This window comes from Pseudomyrmex gracilis, unplaced genomic scaffold (assembly GCF_002006095.1).
Source record: "Pseudomyrmex gracilis isolate BER0280 unplaced genomic scaffold, ASM200609v1 scaffold_12, whole genome shotgun sequence".
NCBI classification, from domain to species: domain Eukaryota; kingdom Metazoa; phylum Arthropoda; class Insecta; order Hymenoptera; family Formicidae; genus Pseudomyrmex; species Pseudomyrmex gracilis.
The window spans coordinates 805,439-829,706 of NW_018020596.1; the positions used below are offsets into that span (position 1 = coordinate 805,439).

The following is a 24,268-nucleotide window of genomic DNA, read 5'->3' on the forward strand; positions in this document are numbered from 1 at the left end:
ACGTTTGAGAACCGGCACGTTCCGTCTGTATTGTCTCGCGAGTTATACGTCGTTGATACATGTAGCGCGTGTATTTATGAGAGAAAATGATTTTTTTTACAACAAAAATGTACCCGAAGAATGTTAAAACACAAAAAGAAGGATTTTAATACGAGTTTTATCGAGCAGTTTTTGTTATCTACGGATATAACTTTTATATACTCGTTAGAGATCATTGAAAAGAGCGCGTAATATAACATAATTGGAATAATTTGTTGTGTGTGGCGCGATGAAGAATATAACATTAGAACGTTCCAGACGTCCTTGCGCGTGGCCTTCGCGCGCATTGTGTCCTATGCATCCGAAATATGCAAGTTATACCGTTCGGCCTTTATTGCAGTGGATAACGTAATTGAATCTTATTTTCAATGGCCGTGGACTGGTTAATCACGTATCGAGACGCGCATACGTGCGCAACGGCGTAAATACATTACATGATTTCGTCGATCCTTCTGTGGCAACTGGCCCGAGACCGTCTCTAATTGGACGCAATCTACCTGCAGACGAGCCGATATATCTATACCTATCTCCGTATAGCCGCGTACACGGAATCCGAAAACAAATATATACAATACGTGCGGACGCTGTAGATAATCGAACTAGAAACCTAACAAAAACGACGCGTGTAAAATAAACTCGACTTTATCGAAAAATTTGGATTCTGTTGTTTTTTAAATAAATTTCATTATGAAGGTTTTTCTCGCTAAACAACGGTTTTCGCTACCGCTCTCCCGCGTTTTCGAATAGCACATTTTAATCACGCACTATCTTACGGGCGAGCGAACCAATTGTGAAACGTCAAATAATAGCAAAAATGTGCCATTGAAGGCAATAAAGTCCCTCGAACGAGCGCTAACTAACTCCTCGGGCTCTTTATTCTCACGAGTCCGACCTCGCGCGTTCGAGAGTTCAATAACTCGTAAAAAAGTTGAAGAACTCCCGCGCGCAAGTAGTCCGGCGCGTTCCGAAATGACGGCAACTTTTCATAATCGCGGAACCGCGACCCGCCCATTCCGCGCCCGCCCTTCGAGTCATTCCGTTTATCTATCGCGCTTGGCCGTCGCCATCCAGCTCGTTTTAAACCGCGCACTCCGACCGTTTTCATCTGGCTTCTTCGCTTAAGTTTCAACGATAAAATTCTCCCGGAGCGAGTCTCTCCGCGTCGCAGATAATCACGTCGCCCGGCGTGTCCGCGAAAGAGTATTATTGCATTTCTAGAAAAAAAAAAAAAAGAAAAAAATAATAATTAATCTCAGCTGCGACTCGACGGGCAACGTATTACGAAGAATATTTCACGAAGTACGCATATTAAGATTATTCGTTTCCTTCCGTGGATTACAAAGGACTGTTTTTTTTTTTTTACAAAGACTGTTTTTTTAATAAAAATTTAATTTTGCTTAGCTAAATTTTTTAAACAAATCGAGACCCCAGATCATCCTGGAATGTCTTTAAAATTGAAAGAGAGAGAGATATAGAAAAATTTCGCTCAACGTCAAAAGCATGACACGTTCTCTAAATATAAAAATTAATTTATAATCTGGTGATAAAAAAAATAAAAAAAGTGGAAAATATGTCTGGTGAAATAATATGCAAAATACGATAAAATTGCGGCAACACACTGTCAGTGTCGGCGGGGAGAAGGAGTATTATGAACGAAACACAAAGGACATGGAAACGCGCAGCAGAATTGCATTCAACGGCTAATCTCACGGAAAGCTAATTGCTCTCGTTGATGATTCCCGTAATGCCGGATAATTCGAACGCGCGGGTTCCGCGCGTGATGAGAATGATTTGCTATATATTCAAGAGAGCGAGAGAGACGGCCGATTTTATCGGTTAAGTTTTAACGACAATTTTATGACATCACAACCCGCTACGGTCATTTCGTCAGGCGTCTGGCATTATTCATATCCCCGGTTATGTCGATATGTACATACATACATGTGGAAGGTCGACGCGGGCGTGAGTGAAGTAGAGTTTCTCTGTAGTCAAGCATCTCTCGTTCTATGCGTTCCACGATATGCGTGATTTCAGTTTCGGGGTCTGATCCGGCGAGATTTATGCGTCACAGTTTATACAAGAAGAGAGAGAGAAAGAGAGAGAAAGCGAGAGAAAGCGAGAGAGCTCTACAAGTCAAGGGAAGTATACACAATCGTACTCAAATCTGTATTTCGAAATATGTCGAGTTGTAAAAAAAAAAAAAACAAACGGGGACGGAGAAGATAAAGCGGCAATCTTTTTTGTAAAAACTGAACTATGTCACGATATTATAAAAAAAAAAAATAGTCTCTATTTTGGGAAGTAAAACAAAAAACAGTCAAAGTAATGTTTTCAACACAATTACGAAGAATTGTTTAATTTAAGTGCACACACGCACACGCTCACAAAGTTATCGCATTGTGCGATATTACGTACAAAATAACATCAAGCGACAAAAGACAGGGTTATCCGAACATTATCGCATTAAAGTCGATCTCTTATCAACGTGATTGGCAATTATGGCGCCCGAGCGTAACGTTCAACTTTAAGCCAACAACTCGGCAGAAAAATGTCGTCCACGTTTAAACGCGCACATAATTTCCGGCTAAAGTTTCCCGCGCCAATCTTTCCTCTGTTCCACTTAAAACCGCCGCCGCCGCCGCCGCCGCGGCGTATCATCAATCATTGAACAATGGTGGCCAAAGGCAAGAGAGAGAGAGCTTGGCAAAAAGTGAAGCTTCTCGGCTGATTGTCGGAGTAGGCGCGCATGTGCGCTTGCTGGCGTGACACAATGGAAACTTTCGCGCCATTGTGGCAGACGGCTTGTTGGACAAGGTACCGCGAAAATAAAAGCTTGATTCCACGCCTGATCCCGCGCGCACTCCCTTCTCCACGCTTCAAGGAAAAGCGCGGCGAGAAAGGATTAACGCGGCCCAGATAACCTCGCTAACTTGGCGGTAGCCAACTTTTCTTTGTTCCTTCCGGGGGCAGAGAGATCGGATGGTCCGGGCGCACCTTTCCCTTCGAGACTTCAGACTTTCTCTTCAGAACAGACGGTGCCGTGCGAGACAACATCGCGGCCCCGCGAGCTTGAAAGCGCGCTTTTCGGTCCGGGAACAATGGCGGTTGTACACGAGTCGTTTCGTTTTCTCGCGAAAGCGGTCCGGGCAAAAATTTTACCAACTTTGCACGCGAACGCGTGTTATCTGTCACTTTGATCTTTTTATTATGCAATCTTTGTGAAAGCGAGAATCTGTTTTTTTTTTTTTTTTTTTTTTTACGAAATGTGTGCGCAAACGTATTTTATGTTACGATACGGAATACGTATGAATGAGGTGATACGTCGAGAGAGGTCACGAAACTCACTTAACGTGAAACTATGGAAATCACAGTTTATTATGAATTCACCTTTTGCGGCTTGTAATCCAGGATATCCGAGTTATTTTGGCGGGGTAAACACACATGCACACATCCCCCAAAGCTCTTACGACCGCGGAGGATTAATATTATCAGCGTACAAACAGCGCCAGGTACACTCAGAAACGTTGCTTCTAGCAGCGGCGAGAAATATATGAGGAAGGTTTATGTGTGTGATTTTAGCGAAATATGTCATTTCAAGATAATTTCCCGTACGCAACGCGCGCGGTGTTGTGTGCGTATCTCTCTGCTGGTTGCGGAAGGGCTTTACGGAAGTGTCGACCCGGAAGATCGAAATGCGCTCACTACCCCAGACCGTCGCGCGCCACAATCTCGAGAGAGGCAAGCACGAAGATGGAGTGTACACATAAATCGCGCGACTTAAGCCCGAATAATAGACTATCGATTTTGTTCTTGGGTCGCTCGCCACCCCCTTTCTCTCTCTCTCTCTCTCTTTCTTCTCTCCGCCGTGTGCGTTTGCTTAGCGGAAAATTAACCGGCAGGTCCTTGCGACCGAGACGCGAGGACTGGATTAGGAAACGGCGGTCGTGGAAGGAAGACTCGCGATTTATTTCCGCAATAAAACATCTTGCCGACGACGTGCGAAAGTTTCGCACGTCTCGGTCGAAAACGATCGGAATCGCGAAAGAATTGTCTGGCGCGAGAAAATTGTGAAAAAATGTGATTTTCTTTGCGTGAAGAAAGTACCGAGTGTGTTTTACTCCCTTTTTCTCTTCCATGTGCGAGACTATTTGACAAATGCAGACACAAACAACCTGGAAAATTTCGAATAATGAGTTTTTTCTCCTTCTTTCTTTTTAAATCTGGTCTCAAAATATTTTAAGGAAAAAAACAATGTTCGCGAAAACATTGAAAAAAAAACATCGCGGAGCTTCGAAATAATTTCGAACGCATTCTTCTATCGAGAGAGAAAGACCACTTTTGCAATTTGAAATCTTCATTTGCACGTACATGAAATATGCACCACCGCCTTATACCGTGTTGTATGTTCATAGGTTAATAAAAGCGGAGTTGAAATTTCGGACTGCTTTCCTCAGTGGCCTCCGGCAACCTCCCTGGATCTTAAGCTCTTGTTGAACAAACGCGCGGCAAAGCGCTGCATTAGTTACGACTAAAGTTTGTAATATACGATCGGGGGTGTATCGCTACACGTCGGTCGGCGCAATAAGACCACAGGCCTGACGAGGAAACTTGCATGAGAGAGAGAGAGAGAGAGAGAGAGAGCAAACTCTCTCTCGCCTCAAGATGTAAAGCTTTGCGGAAATATTACGGTAATAAGTGGCATAGTGTAAATATTCAAGGGAAAGCTGGATTTCCGCGTGTGATGTTGCATTAATGTGACAGTTTTTGCAGCAATTCCGCGAGGATAGCGACTGTCTCTCTCTCTTTTTCTCTCTCTTCTCTGTGTTCGGTAATAAATACATCGAGTTTTCGAAAATATATAATTCAATTTACGCTCTGTATTTCGTATCGAATGTGGAACGACATCATTAAAATTATGAATATACAGTTCTGATGGATGATAATTGTTAATAAATTTGAATCGCGCGCCTCTCTCTCTCGTTTGATTTTATTTCTACTTTTTTGTGAGCACGCGCACCATACGATCCGCGCGCGATGATATTTTTCTCTCGCGGGGGATGAAACGGAGAGGAATAGTTTGGGATGGATATACGTACGTATAATTACAAATTGTTGCGTGATTGCGATTTCTACGAAACGGCACACACACACACACACATACATACCGGTTAGTTGTTGAACACGTTGAAGTAGAGCGGCAGACGATAGACGCGCGCTTAAATACCGCACAGTTACGTACGTAATCGCGTTTGCTATATGCGCGTTTATTACAAGGAATGAGATGTTGCTCGCTCACTCGCGAGCGGTGGTAGTTTAATTCAAACCGTGCGTTACAAGGTACGGTACACATGTAGCTACCACATCGAGCATCGTCGATCTTGCCTGAAGCAAGCAGATAAAGCCGGGGCGACACGTCATAGGTGCGCGTGTTCTGCGGGAAGCTCGTTAAAACGTGGTCGATATTCGGTTATCAAGCACGGGCTAACGTTACAGACCCTTATTTAGATCGGCCGATGAGGAACAAATGACAGCGAGGGCGCAATAAAAAAGCTCCGACGGGAGCTGCAATTAATTGGCAGCCTTTTAGATTGCTCCACTCCGCTTATAATTGCTTTTTCATGATATCGCACAGTGAAAGAGAGAGAGAGAGAGAGAGAGAAAAAAAAGAGAGAGAAGTGGGTTAGCCGCGGATCGAAAGTTTAAAATGCTCTCTTCCCTTCCTTCACCGGGCGATCTTTCGCGGTTATCGACAACCCCAGTTCAGACGCGCAACAACCTCAAATTTAATAAATTGCGAAAAGTTTACATTGTGTCAGGTCGCTCTGTAACTAAATGAAAGTTTCATATAGTCGACTCGCATTACGTCAACACTTTTTCTCGCTATTAAATTTCTTCGCAGTTTAGTGATGAGACGCTTTCGAAAGTGTTCGTCTTTCTTTTTTTTAGAGTATTACTGTCAATTGATACTGAAGTCGAATCGTGAATATTACATCGCGTATGATTTTCGAAATAAGCTCTCTTCGATCCGATAGGCAAGAATCAACATCGCCGAAGAGTCGATTGAAATGGTTATACGTACCTGCAATACATCCATTTTCGACGGAATAATATCGATCGCGTTCAAATATTCGATTTTGCTTAATGCCGTCGTCGAGCATCGTCCGATCTCTCTCGTTGTAAATTCAAAACATGTCCGCGAATACATGTCAAAATGAAACGGTCTCGCAATACATCGTGTGTATCTTTCGTATAAATAAATAAATACATAAATAAATAAATAAATCCGCGAGAGATGTTCGCGATCATGCGAAGCGCGTTTCTTCGTAATCTTTTCACATTTGATGATATTTGTTGAAAGAAAATCGGATAAAAAAAGTTCTAATCGGATTCATTCGCAGGAAATACAGTTTGTCAGTTTTCGAACATGTCGATGCAATTTGAAAAATTGAAATTGCTACGCTCTTCGGACGTGCGTTCGACAAGGGCATGGAAGAGGAGGGTAATACCGACCACACTCGCGACATCTCAATTTTCTTAATGCTGTCGAGAGTTGTTCGATTTCTCGCTACGGGAGGAGGGGGGGTAGGCAGTCCCGAGGAAGATACACATTTTTATCTCGCGACGCGACGAAAGTCGGCGAGTTCGAGACTGACCTCGGCAAACTGATGATAAGAAGCCGGGAACTGGCCGGGGCGCCCGCTCCTCGTTTTTGGGACGCGCGCGCGCGCGCTCGAATCTCGGACGTTTTATATGTGGAGTTCTAAATCTAGTTCGATATCTCCCGATAACTTTTTCGGGCGGCGTACCGTTTCTTTCTCGCCGTTTGAAGAATTATCGCGCTGAAAACACACGCTGTTTTCTCTCCGTAAAAATCTCCGCCTTAAATAAAACGCGTCAAGTAACAACTGGATTTTTCCCGAGCGCAAAAAAAAAAAAAAAAAACAAACCCAGTCGCTAACAATTCCCGTCGCGTTTGACGAGTTTGAGTTTCGCCCATCGATGAGCTATCGGAGAAACGTGCACGTACAATCCGTACGCGTGTGTTTTATAATGATGTAAATTTCAGAAAGATTTAGAATTTTTGGATCTCTGCTCAGTTTTTTGCGACAACTTTTTACGGAAACACATCGCGGAGAGTTGCACAGTTTACATGTTTCATAAGTATTATATTTATTTTTTGCGCGCGCGTCTCTCTTTTCTGGAAAATACTGTGATTTACTTTGCTCGTCGTATATGTACGTGCAATATTTAAAATCCATTAGCAGCAAAAATATTAGAAACTAAAGCATTGCGCGTCGCATCGTGTATTGCGACGCGAAAAATATATCCGGCGCGCGGTACATTTTTCAAAATAATTATAACTCTCGCGCGCGCGCGGGACATTCGTCGCAACATTCGTCATCAGCGTCGAAATAACAAATGACAAAATGTAACTACGATTTTTATTCTATTACGCGCGCAACGCGGATATTATGATTTATCGCATCCTCGCGTACGTAGACACGCACACATAGTTTTTTACGTATAGTTTTTTTTTTCTTTTTGTTTTTTTTTTTTTTTTGACAATGATGATTTGTAGCCCAGCTCTCGTACGTGTATACGAAAAACAGCAAACTTTTATAAATAGTTCAAGACTTGAAAAATATATATCAACCGTCCGAGAGACCCTTCGACTCTCATCGGCGCAACTGGCATTCATTTCCCGAATGAAAAATAGCACGGCAACAGTTTGCCACAAAGATGAACAATGTTTTTCTATATACGAATGTTGCGCGCTGTCAAGGTACTTTGCCGGCAAGAGACGGACAGATAGAAAGGGAGATTTTTTTAACCGTTTGTGGGAGAAATAGTTATCGGTTCGCTGCATGCATGGACGTATAAATCTACGATTCTTTCTCTCTCTCTCTCTCTCTCTCTCTTTTTCGATAACCCGCTTTTCAGAATAAATATCGTTGCGTTTTTCAGTCGCTACCGGCGGCAGCGCGGGGCGGTATCGCGCGTTTCAAATAAACATATTGCGCGGCGTAATCTCTTAATACACACTCGTCGTTCGTTGAAAAAAAAAAAAAAAAAAAAAAAAAAAATGAAATCTGTCAACGAGACTGCGTTCTTGTCAATGTCGATCCAACGTTCCGGCGGATTGTCGAAAAGATTATTCGCGAATTTCAAGATTGCCAAGATTGAATCATTTTGTTAGATAAAAATATCTGAGACAATTCTCAACCGAGTGTTTTTCTTTTCGCAATTGTTTTCTTTTTTCAACGTCCCAACGCGACGAGAATTACTTTCGCCGCGCGGATCGTAATTATGCGATAAATTCTATTTATCGACTACTCTCGCAGGCGATTACTCGCATCACCGACGAGATAATCGATGTCGATAGCAAAATCAACGTGGGGAACGCGGCTGCTATTCTGTATAGGCCGCGGCATTACACGCTCGTGTGAAGGCTTATTGAACGGGCACGTGTTACTCGAATGGTAGCGCGGGGGCTGATTTGGTTGCGCGTGAGAGAACGGCCGCTTACGACAGCGACTAGTAGTGACACGATCAGTCACGTAACGTGAAAGGTTTCATTTAAGGTTCCCTTCGCGTGCGGGGATGCGCGAGCGAGAGAGCGCCGAGAGACGCGTGACACCGGGTTTGGAGAACTGCCAAACAGAACCAGCGATCAATCACCGCCGCTCCGATCGGTTAATTGATGTCAATATTGAAAATACCAAAAATTCTTCAATATTCCGAGATGTTGCGATAACCGGCTTTCATCATCGCGTGGTAAAAGTGTAACTCGACGAAACTTCTCTCGTCGGACTTGCGTACATGTCCAACCGACGGGGTTTGCAGATCGCGATGATAGATTTTATCAGAAGCGTGGGTGTATTTCGTTATTTTTTATTGAATTTTTACGCGGCGATCATGGCATCGCACGACCAGACTGCGAAAAAGCAATTACCGAGTGTATCGTCTCTCTCTCTCTCTCTCTCTCTCTCTCTCTCTCTCTCTCTCTCTCGTTTCGCAATTCGATAAAGAATTTCGTGTTAAATCCGTGTACATCGTAAGCTACACGTGGAGGAAGTCTTAGACTAGCTGTGACAGTAATTCCGGAAGTGGTTTAACCGCGTTGCCATCACTTCGATAGCCTTGATACCCAGCCGTACGTTCTCCCGATCTTCGCGGAAACACGAAACTCGAAGTTGTACGAACGCAAGGAGGAGAACGGAGAGACAAAGGTGACGCGAACGGAGGTGAGCACGAGGAACAAGAGAAGAAGGGACGAGAGTAATAATAGAACGAAGAAAAGAGAGAAGGAAAGGAAGAAAGAGAGAGAGAGAGCGAGTACGTAAGATAAGTCGGGGAAAGGAACGCGGGTAACTTCCGCGGGTATACAAGAACACTCCAGCTTGATTGTCGGCGACAAGTTGCACGCAAGCAGGAAACTCAGGGTGAGAGAAGATGGCGGAAGGGTGGAAACACAGGAATTAATTCGAGTTCGAGTGATTAGCGCGACATTAAGTTCCATCTCAATGAGCCATCTCGATTAATCGCGCGTTGCGGATAATCGAAGCACACGGCTAACAAATTGACATGCACATGCGCACACGTGTGTGTGTGTGTACGCGGAATGCGTTAGCTATTATCCACGATCGGTGCGATGGTACGCATTAGCATCCTCAAGTTATTAAATAAAAATAATTCCACTTAATTTGCTTAAATAATCAATTTATCTAAATATACTTTGTACAAATAGACTTGATTTATGCGAACTCGAATCTAAGATATTTCATACGTTAACGAATAAAAATGCGTTTGTATGCTTCACGTGGTATATTTTGAGTTTTCCCTGAGAGAGAGAGAGATAACTTTTCTCTCTCTCTCTCGGCGTATCAAAAACTCCATCGTGGAAAGGAACATCGTGGAGGTAGCACGCGCTGTATATATTTTATCGGCATTATTATCTACTATCAATATCTATTCATGTGCGCAGGACGATAGTCGTGCTCATCTCTCTCTCTCTCTCTCTCTCTCTCTCTATCTATCTATCTATCTCTTGATAGTGCGCTCATCTCTCTCTCTCTCTCTCTCTCTCTCTCTCTCGAGTGTGTGTGTGTGTGTGTGTGTGTGTGTGTGCATCTCTCGATACAGTGTGTACGGTTATCTTCCTTGCGGGTGGTTCACACGGAATATCCAACCGCGTACATGCGTAATACATTACCGGTAATGCTCATACATAGGCGATTTTTGGACGCTATTGGACGACGCCCAGCAAGCGCGCGTTTGCTATAATACGCACGCGATACAACACTCACTAGCGCGCAGTTTTGAGGGAGAGAGAGGAATCAAGGGGATCGGGAGAATTAATTTAAGTGACCCGATCGGGTGAAAAGCGGATGTTATCTGAATGAAATTTTCGCTCGTTCTATCGATACAGCCGCTCGAGGGATATATTTTTATACTTTTGTCTAGGACGTATTGCTGGTGTTTTTTTCTTTTTTTTTTCGAATAAACCCGATTTGACGATCCCGTTGTAATTGAACGGTACATTTTTAACGTTTTCGAGCGGTTAAAATTTAGACGCAAAAAAACTTTTGCTCGCTAGTATTTTCCTTCCGAATTTTGTTTTTCGCGTTTGCAACGGGTTTTCACATCTCGAGTTATTTTTTGTAAAAAAGTTCCGCTCAGCATTCGCTTCAATGAATTTTTTCGAATATTGTTCCCCCTTTAAATCCATGTAATACATGTAAGTATTATTTTTACACGTGAAAACAAATACATATCTGTAATCAGGAAATTTAATAATACACACATTCATTGTGTTGTCAGTACGGATTGAGAGAATCGAGAAGTACGTTCTTTCGCGTCGTTCCTCTGAAGTAATCAGTCCATCGGATCGGTAATTGAAACTGTCTCGAATTAAACGGATAAGCCAGCTCATCCATATTGTCGCTCGAAGTTCTCGACGCGCTGTGTGTGTATATACGTAGTGTGCGTGTGTCTGTACGAGCACTTTGGGAGCTTTAGGCAAAAACGGACATATTCCGGCGCATTATACCGGCATTTGTAACCGGGTGTGCCGCGACGACCGTGCATGTAATGTATACATTACCCGAAGCCGATTCCGCCGGTGGCGCATGTAGTACGCCGTACCGTGCCGCGACGTTCGCCGACATATGTGTGCGTGCGTGCGCGCGCGTGTGTCGGTGTAACGTATATATACACACACATACACTCGCGCTCGCGTTATGTTGCGCCGTGGGCACGATAATTCAGCAGAAAAACCGCGAAACATTTGTCCGGCCGCCATTAATTCCGAAACTGCCCGAACATTTCTGGCGAATCTGCATAAAACCGTAACGTACCACTCGATAATTTGACCGATACGCCCGGTGCTCGACCCTTCCAGTCCCTTCTCCGCGCGCACCCTCTTGTTTCGCCGCCGCTCTTCCGCTTCCCTTTGCTCGGTTTCTCTTCTCTTCTCTCCACTTCCGCCCGCGTGGTGGTCCCGCCGATCCGTGTTTTATCTGCCAGGAGAGGAAGGTTTTTTTCCTGCGCTCTCTCTCTCTCTTTCTCTCTATACTCTTTCCGCAATTCCTCTACAAATCCGCTCGGTGTCACCGACATGCGAGGAAGAGAAAGCGGAATTCTTTGCGATCGTGTTACGCGATACGGCGCAGCCAATAGCACTCCTCCGCCTGTTTCCGGTCAAACTATAATACACTCTATCCCCGCACGATCAACTTTCATTTCGCTGTGTGACTTTTATTTCTCTCTGCGGCGCAAAACGTTTTGTCCTTCAAACGTTTCGGTTTAATTTTAACCGCGGGCTAACTTTGTCCATTTGCAATATGCAAATGCATAATACGTGGCATATCGATGTATTGAATATATGCATATGCGCCGGTGATATCCTATTCGAATGCGGTGAATATTTTCGCAACTACTTTAAACGTTAGTATTTGAAGTCACATTATATACCTTTATATCGTCGATACGATCGTTGATAATATTTAGATTTCAATTGTGCGCGAATTTAATCGAAACATGGAAGAAAGGTCAAAGGAGACCGAAAACACTGCTGGTGGCCGCGTGCGACATGTGTAATTAATTTTTCAGAAGCATTATATACAGAGTGAGACCGCGCGAGCAAGAATGAAGTTTGCCGCGTGGCCGGCAAAAGGAAAAGATCGCGTAACGGCCAGCGGCGTTCGTTTGCTTTAACGCCCCGTTGCCTTCTAATTAAACCGACCACCGAAAACGAGAAATTGCAAGCAAGCGGGTTTTTTTCGAGGGTCGCCGTTGGGGTGCACGGCCGCCGTGAGTCGACAAGATAGAAAAAAAAAAGAACACGAGCGAGGAATCGAATGAGCTGCGACTAATTAACTCCGATTGTATTAATTGAAAGATCTTGTGCAAAAATGGCTCGGTTCGATTTTTCGTAAAAATTCTCGAAGAATTAAATAAAATTCGCGCAATGCAACCTTGTACGTAACAAAATTGGAATATCCAAAAAAAATTTACATTTAAAGAAACGGTAAAATATTGTCGATATCTGTTCAGATATTTAAGTACTCGAAGTGAAGATAGTTTCTCACTATTTCAGAGATAAAATTAGTATGCTCTTTGACCGTGTGCGCAGTGCGGCTCTATAACTCCTGATATTTAAAATGCGCTTTTTATAGAATGCAATTTTGCAACTACTAGGATCTCTCTCTCTCTCTCTCTCTCTCTCTCTTTCTCTCGACGATCCCGCAAATAATAATTATAGTTGAGACACAAAGCGGCTCTCGAGAACCTCGCGGCGCACCTCTCGCGATCCAATCCCACGTCATCCCCTTAAAATCCCTTTGTCGACCCCGATAATCCCACGGTGGACGTGGCCGAGGCAGCATCTCCCGTGCTCATCTTTCTCTTTTTCCAAAATTCTATTACCACCTTCGTCCACGCGTAGATTTTATAATCTTTTTTTACAGTGTGCCAGAAAGAGAGAGAGAGAGAGAGAGAGAGAGAGAGAGAGAGATATCGTTGACTTTCTGGATTACAAGTAATAACGCGAGAGAAAATATCTCTTATGTGTTAAGACATATATCGCTGCAACATCTCTCAATTATTATATATGTCATTTCAATTTGTTTCTCATAAAATAAATAAAAGAGAAAGAAAGAGAGAGAAAAAGACAAATGTCTGCGATAATTCAAAAAATGGAACTACTGTCATATTATACTCTCTCAGAAATAAAGTTAGTTATTGTTTAATTTATAAGAAACTTATAAAATATATATATAAAACAAAAAGATTATTGTTATTTAATATTTAAAAGAAAAAAATTAAAAGAGAACAGAGAAACTCGAGAGAAAAGAAGATTAAACCATCTTCTGTTATTTCTCTCATTTCCAAAAGGATTATTAAAACTATTTGTAAAACGCAAAGTACGCGCGTAACCTTTCCAGAGTGTCTGATTTAATTGTTGCGGAAATTAAACAATGGAAATTAAATGCAGAGCTCGCTTGCTTTTTTTTTTTTTTTTATCGTTACAACAATTCCTCTCGTGTATTTTATTTCTCATCGCTATCGAACTTTGCTCTTGTTTAATACGTTACTATTCATTAAAGTAATATTACGTGACACTTGAGATGTCGCTGATAAATATGTAAGCGCATTCACTTCTTCGAGCGCAGAACCGTGAATCGCGCGACAATATGGACGCCACGATTGCGCGGCAACATTAATTCGTGCGACGGCACTCCTCGTGGCGTATATTTCTTCCCTGCCATTCCTCTTCCGTCCACCGTTCGTTGACGTAGATTGAAAAAGCAGTCCCCATTATAAATAATTTAAATGCATTGCTCTGGAGCAAAAAAAAAAAAAAAAGAGCGGATAGCAACCCAGCAATGGCGAAGGGGAAAATTGATACGGCGCCGCGTAACTTAACTTTTCTCTCGCGACGCAAACGCGCCGTCGCTCGCTCGATACACACCCTCTTTTCTACATACACGCGACCGCAAAAATTTATCTGAGTTTGTTTATTTATTACACTTATTTACTTAAAAAACTTGCTCTGCGCTGTTTCCTTTTTTTCCTCGTATGTAAATTTGTCTCGAAAACAGAATTCTCCACAAATTCGCCAACTTGCCGCATTAACCGATAAAATGTGTTTTTCTGTATTTTTTTTTTTCTTACATTCTGCGAAATCAGCGATCGCCGCGAAGAACGACGAGGGTCTGCACAATGCTCGACGGGAACGGAAACACGTCGTAATTTCGCGTCGCAAGAAGTTCATGGCGCTATATCAAAAGGACACGCGATATGGAAACGAAGAACACGGGACGAGACAGCATACGCGAGAGCGCACGTATCGTCGATCTGGCGCATGAAAAGAAACTCCTTTTCCTCGCAATTTTACCTCTGGTTTCTCTGTCTCTCTCTCTTTCTCTCTCTCTATCCCTCTCAAGAAGAATCCTAATCTCCCGGTACGGGTGCGGATGTAACAGACGTCGCTTTTCTCGCTCGACGAGTCTCCGTCTTTGCTTCCTCGATCTGCCGTCGTCTTCGTTCCGCTTTCTTCGTCCGATACTCGCGCGCGGTCCAATAGGACAGTTCCCGGCATCAGGATCTCCGGAATTACTATCCCGGAGCCTAATCAGCCAGATTGCCTGCAATTTGCCGTCCTTATCTCGGCGGTGCGCGAGTTCTATCTTCTTTCTCCTCCTCCTTTTCGGCTTCTCTTCTTCTTTCGCTTCTGCGAGCGATAGGTCCCCGTTGAAAGGCCGGTCTCCATGTCGCGCGCGCGCGCACGATGGAAGTCTCTTTGCGAAAGAATGTTTCTTTCCTCCTTTGCGGGATATCCGACGCACGGGGAATCTTCGGCGAATTACACGGGGATTTAGGTGAATTGGTCTTTCCCGGAGAGACGGAGTCAAAGGAAGATATTAGCCGCCTTCCACACGGCGGACCGGCGGCGCGGCGGAAATTGCAAGAAGTTCGGATGAGAAGTTAAAAGTGCGCGCGGTTAACGGCGTCGTTCCTGCGCGGACGAAAATAAACGATAATTTTATTTTCTCGCAATGTTGCGATATTGACTCGACGATCGCACGGAAACTCTCTAATAACTTTTAATTATTTAATTACGTAAGTTTTTTACACAAGTTTTTTGTCTAATCTCTTAACTTCGCCAACTTTTCGAAAACGCACGAGTGTGTGGAAACTCTGGTTGTCACTCTTTTGTCACGAACAAAACAATTGAGACTGGCGCATGCGGCAATAGAAACACAGAATATTGTTAGATGTGAACACTCACCCGCGTTGTTACTGGCGAAAGTTAGATCCTTACCTGAAATAGAGTAAGCAAACGTTATTAGTATGAACAAGTATTGATGGACGAAAGCTGGCGCCGGTATACATACGGATATCGATCTCGGTGCGCGAGAGCCACACCGAGAGAAACTGTTTCCAGATTAAATTACGGTGATATTACGGGTAGCAGAGCCGAGGCAACCGAGATGTAGATAAATAGTAACATCAATCAGCTTCCGATAATATCCAAAGTAACGGAGTTATCCAATGTGGAATTTTATTTTTTATCGGAGAAAGAGAGAGAGAGAGAGAAATACAACACCTTTACTCGCGCGAGATATGACCGGCAGATTAGTAGCGAAAAAAGAAAAAAACTCCTTCAGAAATTCCAGACACGATATAGCGATACCGTAATTTTATTATCTAACTTTATTATCTTAAGGATGATCCGCGAACTTCGAAATTTACATTGTCACACGTCACTCATGTGAGAGCGCGCACGGAAATAGAACGAACGATCGGCGCGCGTTTTGCGAATAGCTTCATTTATTTCCCGCTGGAGGGTAATGCCGGGTAATCCGATTTAACGCTCACCTTCCGTTATACTTTCGGAGTAAGCGCGGAGTCTCTCTCCGTGACTTCAGCTGCATACCGAAGTAGCCGAATATATATAGTTAGACACGCGATACTTCTTGTTGCGCGCATACAGTATACATATATATATATACATATATATTCCCATAAACTAAACGCGTAATCCGTACACGAGTAATCTAGCCAAGTAAGTACGTGCATGCAAATATGTACGCGGACTCTCGCATGCAGCTGCATACTTATAGAAATGCAGAAAACATCAAAGACGGTAGTATACAAATAAGATACCGGAAATATAAGATCCAATGTACTTATCTCTCTCTCACTTTGTTTCTTTAAAGACATAAATAAATAACGCATGAAAATCAAATTTGAAAATTAGAGAAGAGTGGGAAACAACACGTGACTCTAAAGTCACATGACTTTACTTTAGTCACTTGTCTTTAAAAACGTGATTAAAGTAAGGTCACGTGACAGGGAGAAGGGAAAAAACAACACGCGATTAAAGTCACGTGACTTTAATTAAGTCACGTTTTTGAAGACACGTGACTAAAGTAAGAGCGCGACTTCGTTGCGCGTGAACTTGGCGCTAAGCACTATCGTGTTTCTTGATTATATTGTGTTGAGTTAAAATGTAAAGTATTAATTATGACATAACCATGTTTTCTTAAATATTGCATATTATGGTGTAAAATATAGTTGCACACACACATGTTTACCACCTAGAGCGTTTCTTGAAACAATCGATTTCAAAGTTTAGTAAAAAACAGTTTTATACAAAAATAGTGTAATATTTCAATAGAATAATATTTTATATACACGTAAATTATACACAGATATATTATAAAACTTTTTGTTAACGTATGAAAAAAAAAAAAAATTGCGAGGCTCTTTCAAAGAGCAAATACTGTCGCACAAACCGAGTATATTCTCGTGTCGCGTTATTGCGACGGCACACAGTAGGTAATGCCACGAATTAAAATAGGAATGGTATAATGCGTGCGACTGGCCGTAAAATTCCGTGAGAGGCAACTCGATGCAATATTTACATGGTAATGGATCTTGGGAATTCGCGACGCTTTCCCTCCCTCCCCCCTCACCCGTCTTCACGATAAGGGATGCACCGTCGTCTGCAGCAGCTCGTACGGTCTGAGATTCGTAGATCTTTGCGCAGTGGATCTCAACTTCCGTGTCTTCCTATTCGGCGACCGGCCGCAGCCTCTCGAGCCGCTCAGGAAACGCACGCGGAAGTCGTTTCACCGGGGCGCGCGTTTCTAAGCTCGCCATCCGCGACCGCGAAATATAATATATATATTAAATCCGGTTGTTTTATTCATGCGAGAAGAGGAAAGAGAACTTCCGCCGCCGACGACGATGACGGTGCTTTTTGATAGCCCTCTCTCTTCACGGAAGCTTCTCCGAAGGAAAACTGCCGCAGTGCCGCCTTTGTGGAATCAGTCCCGCAACATAGAATTCGGATAGAGAAAGAAGGAAATTCGTGAAACAATGAGACAAAAAGTATCTGGAAATGTTTGATAGTAGCTATCGCGCTTCGAGAGAAAGGGAGTATCGCCCTCAGGGTTGTTTTCTTGCGAAATCGCAAGTCATCGACGGAATAGCTAGTTCATTCGCGTTACTCGTTGAGAGAAATGGCAAACGAGAAAGAGAGAGAGAGAGAGAGAGAGAAAAGCACATTTCTACAAATGCTACAACTTTCCGAACACTAGACCGTATCACAACGGTAGTTTGGAAAACGCTGACACTTCAATTACACTCCAATTGTGGTTTATTTATTTTACTTTTCCGCGACAAGAGTGAAAAAAAAACACACACACACACACAATGTAAAATTTCAATAATTATTTGAAATTCGCGAGTTTGCGAGAAAATGTCGTTCAATCTCAAGTTTAAACATTTGCGCTCTTTCTTTTGTGTCGATCTCACAATCCAAAGTATCTACTTATCTATTTAGCCGTCACAATCGCTTTAATGCACTTTTCGCTCGCTGCGCTTGACGATTTTACGAGCGTCATCAAAATGGATCGGTCCTCGATCCGCTTTCATCAAGAATAGATGTGTAATGCGAGGCGACCACTTCGCCGAGAGCTTGATCGATAGCGCCGGCGAGAAAAATAAAAGACAGTCGCCGTCGTTTCTCGGATCGGTTGAAACGATCCCTCGGAGAACACCGACAAAGAGCGCTTCGGCCATCACGAAGATTACCACCGCGCGGAACCCGGCACGGGGGGGGGCTGATTTATTTGTTGTCTAACGTCCTCCACGAGTTCTTCTACATTATTTACCCTGGTAGCCACCGTCGCCGACAAATGCGCACGGAGCTGCAAAAGGGTGGATTTCACATTCGATCGTGAGAGGGAGGGGAATCAATGGGTCCGTCCTCCCTTCGCCTGTGTGTCGGGCGAGAGATTTACTGCGATTCTTCTGTCGCGGACGCTGCGAAAGGTCATTGCAAAGACACACTTTTATCCGCGCGGCGATCCACCCATCAACCTTCCTCTTTGTCACCCTCCCGGATCAGACACCGGTATACGAAACAGACAGGAAAAAAATGCAAATTGCCGGGGGTGGATATGGCGGTCCCGTGTCTCTTGCGTGGCATGAAGTGGAAAAACGCCGCCATTTTTTAAGTTGACGGGACGGCGAGAGCGAAGATGGAGAGAAAGAAATATCTTCTGGCATCTTCTCGAACGGAAGATCACACGCGACCGAAGGAAAAAGACAGAGAGGAGATTTACTTGCCTCGGGGTCTTTTCGCTGAGATCTCGCTAAGATAACACCGTACACACATGTTTCTCTCTCCCAAGTCAGCTTGTAAATACAAGTATCTAATTTATAAACAAACAATGTATCTCAACATGCGCGCGCACGTGCGCAATACAAAATTCTTGAGAGTAGGAAAACTTCGCGCTCGAATGATCCGACGCCTAGTCGGAAGTTGAGAAAAATAGCATGCGAGGAAAAATACATATGACTAATAGCGAAGAAAGAAGAGGAAAAAGAAAAAACGCGAGATTGGGGAAAAAAGCCGCGGAATTAGATAGAGATAGAAACGGTTGAAAAGAGAGGAGATAGAAAATGGCGTAAACAGCACTTTGTATCGACGCGTTTCGTTTTTCTTTTTCGACCCGCCCGTGTGAACCCTTTCGACGAGTTTAAGTCCGACTCTTCTTCCGACTCGCCCCTCAGCTTCCTCAGCGCGGAGACTTGTGTGTGTGTCTTTTTTTTTCTTTCTCCATCTCCGGTCGGCTTTCGATCAGCCTGAATCTGCCACTTAGCGCGATCGTCCCTCCGACGACGCGGCGGGACGCCAACCTTTCGAGGACGAATGGATGGATTTCCCGGTGAAGTAGTAAGTAAAAGCAAAGCCGGGGTTTAGCGACAAAAGAAAACGGAGGCACAGCTCTCTCGAAGGGACGAGGAAGAGAACGGCTCATGCCAGGGCGAACTCGACTCTAGCGGCGACAATAGGAAAAAGAGTCAATTTCAAAAGTGGTCGCTGCCGAAGGCAAGAGAAGAGAAGTTTAACGGTCTACATTACAAGCGCGTGCCGTAGCGATAAGGCGGAGAAAAAAAATAAAAATGTAACAAAAAAACACATCCGAAAACTAATAATAGATTCTCTTTACGATCCAAGACGTCAAATTGTTTCGCATTGTCATTTTAATGATGAAAATAGAGACGTGGATAAATTCCGATGTGATTAAAAAACTTACTTGCAATTTTGTTTTTTTACTTACTTTACGAAAATATAGCTAGCTAACGATAACGTTGCACGATTCTCTTTCTTCTGCGCGTTGCGCTTATCTTTCAAAAACAAATCCCACAAACGCGACCAGTATCCTTGACGCAAACTTTTCTTTTAGCGCGTCCCAAGTGGTGAGATCGAAACAAAGGACGGACAACAGTTTCGTCACTTCGAAACTCGGGCAGTTACATTTATCAGGTTTGCGCGCTCTCGAGTGGTTAGGTGTGTGTGTTTCGTTCGTCCGTGAACAAATTCGTGCGCACGCAAATGCGCTATGCATAAAGGAGAGCGGTGTAATACCGAGTACGCGCGACGGCGGCGTTCATGAAAAATTGAACGTCTTCGACGTTCCGTTGTTCCCGGGGATTGGGAGAGATACCAAGATTCCGCTTCTCTTTGACAATCGAATTTTAATCTCTCTGCAGAGACGAACTGAGAGAGAGAGAGAGAGAGAGAGAGAGAGAGAGAGAAAGAGACACATACAGATCGCAGAGACGGAATACGAAAATTCACTCGAGATGTATTTTCCATCGAATTGCGTCAGCATATTTGTGCGCGTACTATACATTATATTTGTCGAGAGTAATGTAAACTCTCGATCGCGCGACGACGGTCTCTCGCAAAGTCATTTATCATTTCGCGATATACGACGGCGACGACGTGCGTGACGTACGCGCGCGAGCGTGTGTGTGTGTTTGTAAAAAGCAAAATATTTGTTTCTTTTAAAAATAATATTTTTAATTTTTTTCTGCGTTCAAGTTGTTTCTCTTTTATCTTCCTTTTTCGCGTGTTTTACGCTTATTATTACTGATCTCTCTAGCACGAAACCGCCTCTTAAATTAAATAAACCAAGCAGCCCGCAATTTTAATGGATGCTCGTGAAATGAATACACAACTTCGCCCTCGAGGCGCAAAGATATTAATACTTTAACTGCAATTTTCACCCTCTCTTCCTCTCTCTCTCTTTCTATCCCTCTCTCGCTCTCTCTCTCTCTCTCTCTCTTTCTCTTTCCCCGCGCGCCGCTGAAACTCATTTGGTTCCCGATGAAAGTTTATGACGGCGCAATTCTTGAACGCGGAGGAAGTGGGGAGGGAGAAGTGAGCACGTATATTCAACAGATCTTTATTGTCGGCGGGAACATATTCGCCATCGAGATAAATCACAAGCCAGCCAAGCCGGCCTCTTAAACGCACGCGATTGGCCGTTCACCGGCGTTGCCAAAGTGGAATAAATAGCATCGTCGTATGCAAATAAGATGAATATTTAAGTCGCGAAACGGACGTTTGTCTTTCAGCCTTGAGCGAGATTAAAACTCGTAAACTCGACCGAAATATAATATCTTCAAATAGATAGCGCGAGTGAAACTCTTGTTCGCGTTTATACAACTCTTTGTATTATTAACCAGCTTCATATCTGACTTTATATCTGAAATATCTTGAAACCTTAAAAGAAAAAAAATGACAGAAAAGTGTTTCGTCGAATATCGTAAAACAAAGTAGAACGAATCTAGCACAAGTCGGACACGATACTTTTCCCATTGTTTCATAGAACGAAACCGGATTTCTCTTGCAAAGCAAACCCGGTCGTCTCGAGAGATCGAGGAGAAACATAAGACGCAAATAAGGAAAACATTTAGCGATTTCTTGCGATCGGGCGCAACGAGATCAAGTATTACGAAAGCGTTCGTCGCGAAACTTCGAAGCTTCGAAGTTTCCGGTGGAATTCTCGGCGTCGCTTTTGAAGTGATCCGTGATGTCCACTTCGATCTCCATCCTTCTTCCGCACTTTCTCGCCTTTACCACACTCCGACGGCGCGGAAAAGCGGCCACGCGCGTCCCATTGTCCCGTCTCTCTCGATCGAAGGGACAACGCCGTTTGGATAAAAAATTGCGACGAAAGGGATAGTGAAAGGAAAAAGGAATGAAACAGAGAGAGAGAAACAGAAGTGAAAGCTTTCTCTTTCTTGGCGACCATCGTTCGTGTGATATGGACCGTGGAACAGATGGGTGTCTCGGCACGAGGATAGGAAAAATGTATTTTCTCAAAAATTATTCTCTCCCGCTCCACCTCCCTTTTTCTATCCGCGTGCGAGAGCTCACCTTTCATTCCGCGTCGCCCTGCAGCGCCATCGTTCCCGCCACTCAGACCCCCGCGCCAAAAAGACGATCCGTCCGTGCGCGCGCGAATCTTTCGCCGTTCCTTTTATCCGGCCCGATAAATCCTCACAACGGAAAAGCGCCGCGGTGAGGAGGAAATTTTCACCGCCATCGGATCAGCGAAGCAGCACTGTGTGTACATCGGGCTCGGAATGATATTTCATCTCAATCCCTCGCGTGGGTTCACTCGCGAGAAAACCACAGAGGGAACTCGTGACGTAACTGATGATCGATATTAGCAGAAAATCTGAGTTTTCTGAGGCGGTGAGATATAAAACGGGCGGCTTGTTAAATCCAGACAAATGTTGCGGTGATAAAGTCTGTTGTTGATGCAATCGAAGGAAATCTAAAATAAATCGCTTCTGACAAAGCGATCTCGCGACAAATTATGCAAGCTCGAATCCGCACAAAATGTTGTTTATCGCATCTAGAGAAAGTATTTATATTTCGTTAACATTTTAGACACAGATTTTTTATCTAGCTTGCAAAAGTATACACTTCAATAAAATATCCTCGTATCTCAGATAACGTAATAAAAATTTACCTCTACACATATACACACACACACACACACACACGTACGAGCTAGACGCTCCATAATTTTTCACGGCGAACGTTGAAAATGGCTGATCATTTGTTCGGCAAATGTGAATGGCGCATCCACCATGTTCCATACGGTATTTTTCATGTTACACGAAAAATTACTTTAACGATTAAATTACACAAGATGTATAACCGAAGAGATCCGCGTTAATCAATATTATCTCAAAGCAGATTCGCTCTAAATTTAAGAATTACATTTTTAATTCTAGTTTTTAAAAATAAAAGATCTACTTTCTCGATATTAATTTAAAACAAACTCATCATAATTTCTGAAACAATTTTCGTAAAATAGAAAATCCATTTTCTACATTATCGAGCGTAATTGTTGAGAGAATCACGGTGTTTGTTGTAGTAATCACGATTTCGGAAGAACCGCACGGCTTGTTTAATCCTACGTGCCGTTAAGGCGACTTGATTATTGTCTCTTTCTGCTCCTCCCAAATGCATCTACCAACACAAGCGCGGTCCGACGTTTCCGTTGATTTAAAGCCCCTAATCTCGGGGATAGGAACAATCCCCGCAGCCGGTCGCGGACACCCGTGGAGTGTGCACACAACATCGTATACGGCGAAACAGAGGAACCATGCAGGAAGCGAAGAGGGTTGGAGAAGTTCGATGGAAGGGACGAGGGGAGATGGTAACGAGAGAGAGTTCGAAACGAATGGCTAGCCATCCTTTGAGAGTTTCGAATTGCTATTTCCATCGCGTTAAAACAAATATTGCTAAAATACTAATAACAATTTATCACATCGATAAAATATTGCGAATTAAAGGAACTTTTTTTTACATGTGACTTCTCTCACGAATTTTCTTTATTAAATTCTCACGTGTTTTATTTTAAATTGTCGCACACTTTTACCGATTCAATTTTTATAGAAATAAGAGACGATGAGAACAAATTGCACGTATTAAAGTTTTTTTTAAAGCAATTTTCCGGAAAAAATTTCTTCCGGCGCTCGTAGATTTTTAAAGAAAAATTCCCGCGGACCATGATCCCATTTCGTGGTAATATGACTTCGCTCGCTTAGGTGTTTTAATCTTATCAGGCCTGAACGATGACCCGGGTGTCACGCGGTAGCGTACGAAAGCACGCGGAGGATGTGAGATTCCTGCGCGCGAAGAGGGAGTGAGGGAAACAACCGCGGCGTGTTCTTTCTTTCTTCCGCCGCGTCGGTCCGAAAATGGCCATTAGATGAAGGAAAACTGGGAATTATTGAAGTAATATCGGAAACCGATAAGGACGCGGATGAGAATTGTTCGAAATGAACGTTATATTAGATATGTGTTAGGCCGTGTACGTGGAGGGAGGAGGAGCAGGGACGTGAAGGGAGGCCCGCAGTTAGCGGGCGAAAATTTTCGTTAGCGCGATCTCGCGCGCGAAATCCAATAAAGCCTGCCTGCGATTTAAAACGGAAAGATATCCGCGAGTAAATGGTACCCGGGATATTTATGGAACGGACGGCGATGCATATGCGTTTATCGATCTCTCGAGAGATTAAGCGGCCAGAACGTGATTATTAAATTTCGCGCTGACTCTTTAGATCTCTCATTAGCACTCGGAACGTTACCAAATGTAGAATAACGCAATATCCGCTGTGTTTCGAAATTAATTGACCGACACCACCACTTTATCGTGTGAATTTGATAAAAAAAAACAATATTCAGGAAAGAAGTCACAAATGTGATATTTAAAAATAAAATCGGAAAAAATTAATTTGTAAGAATCGGAGAACGAGTTACTCTTCCGTAACAGGTAGTCGGATCTAGTGACCTCGGCAAATCACGGAATAGCTTGCGCTCAATAAATGTAATTAACCCCAG

General features: G+C 43.4%; 1 protein-coding gene across 3 annotated transcripts in view; it reads right to left on the bottom strand.

Moving 5' to 3' along the window:
* LOC109863763 (agrin-like) overlaps window positions 1-24,268 on the bottom strand; it is a 409,371-nt gene that overhangs the window by 184,774 nt on the left and 200,329 nt on the right. For all 3 annotated transcript variants that reach the window (XM_020444286.1, XM_020444285.1, XM_020444284.1), the window contains exon 3: window positions 15,332-15,364. In XM_020444286.1, the coding sequence (XP_020299875.1) occupies window positions 15,332-15,364 (33 nt within the window). The remainder of the gene's footprint in view (window positions 1-15,331; window positions 15,365-24,268) is intronic.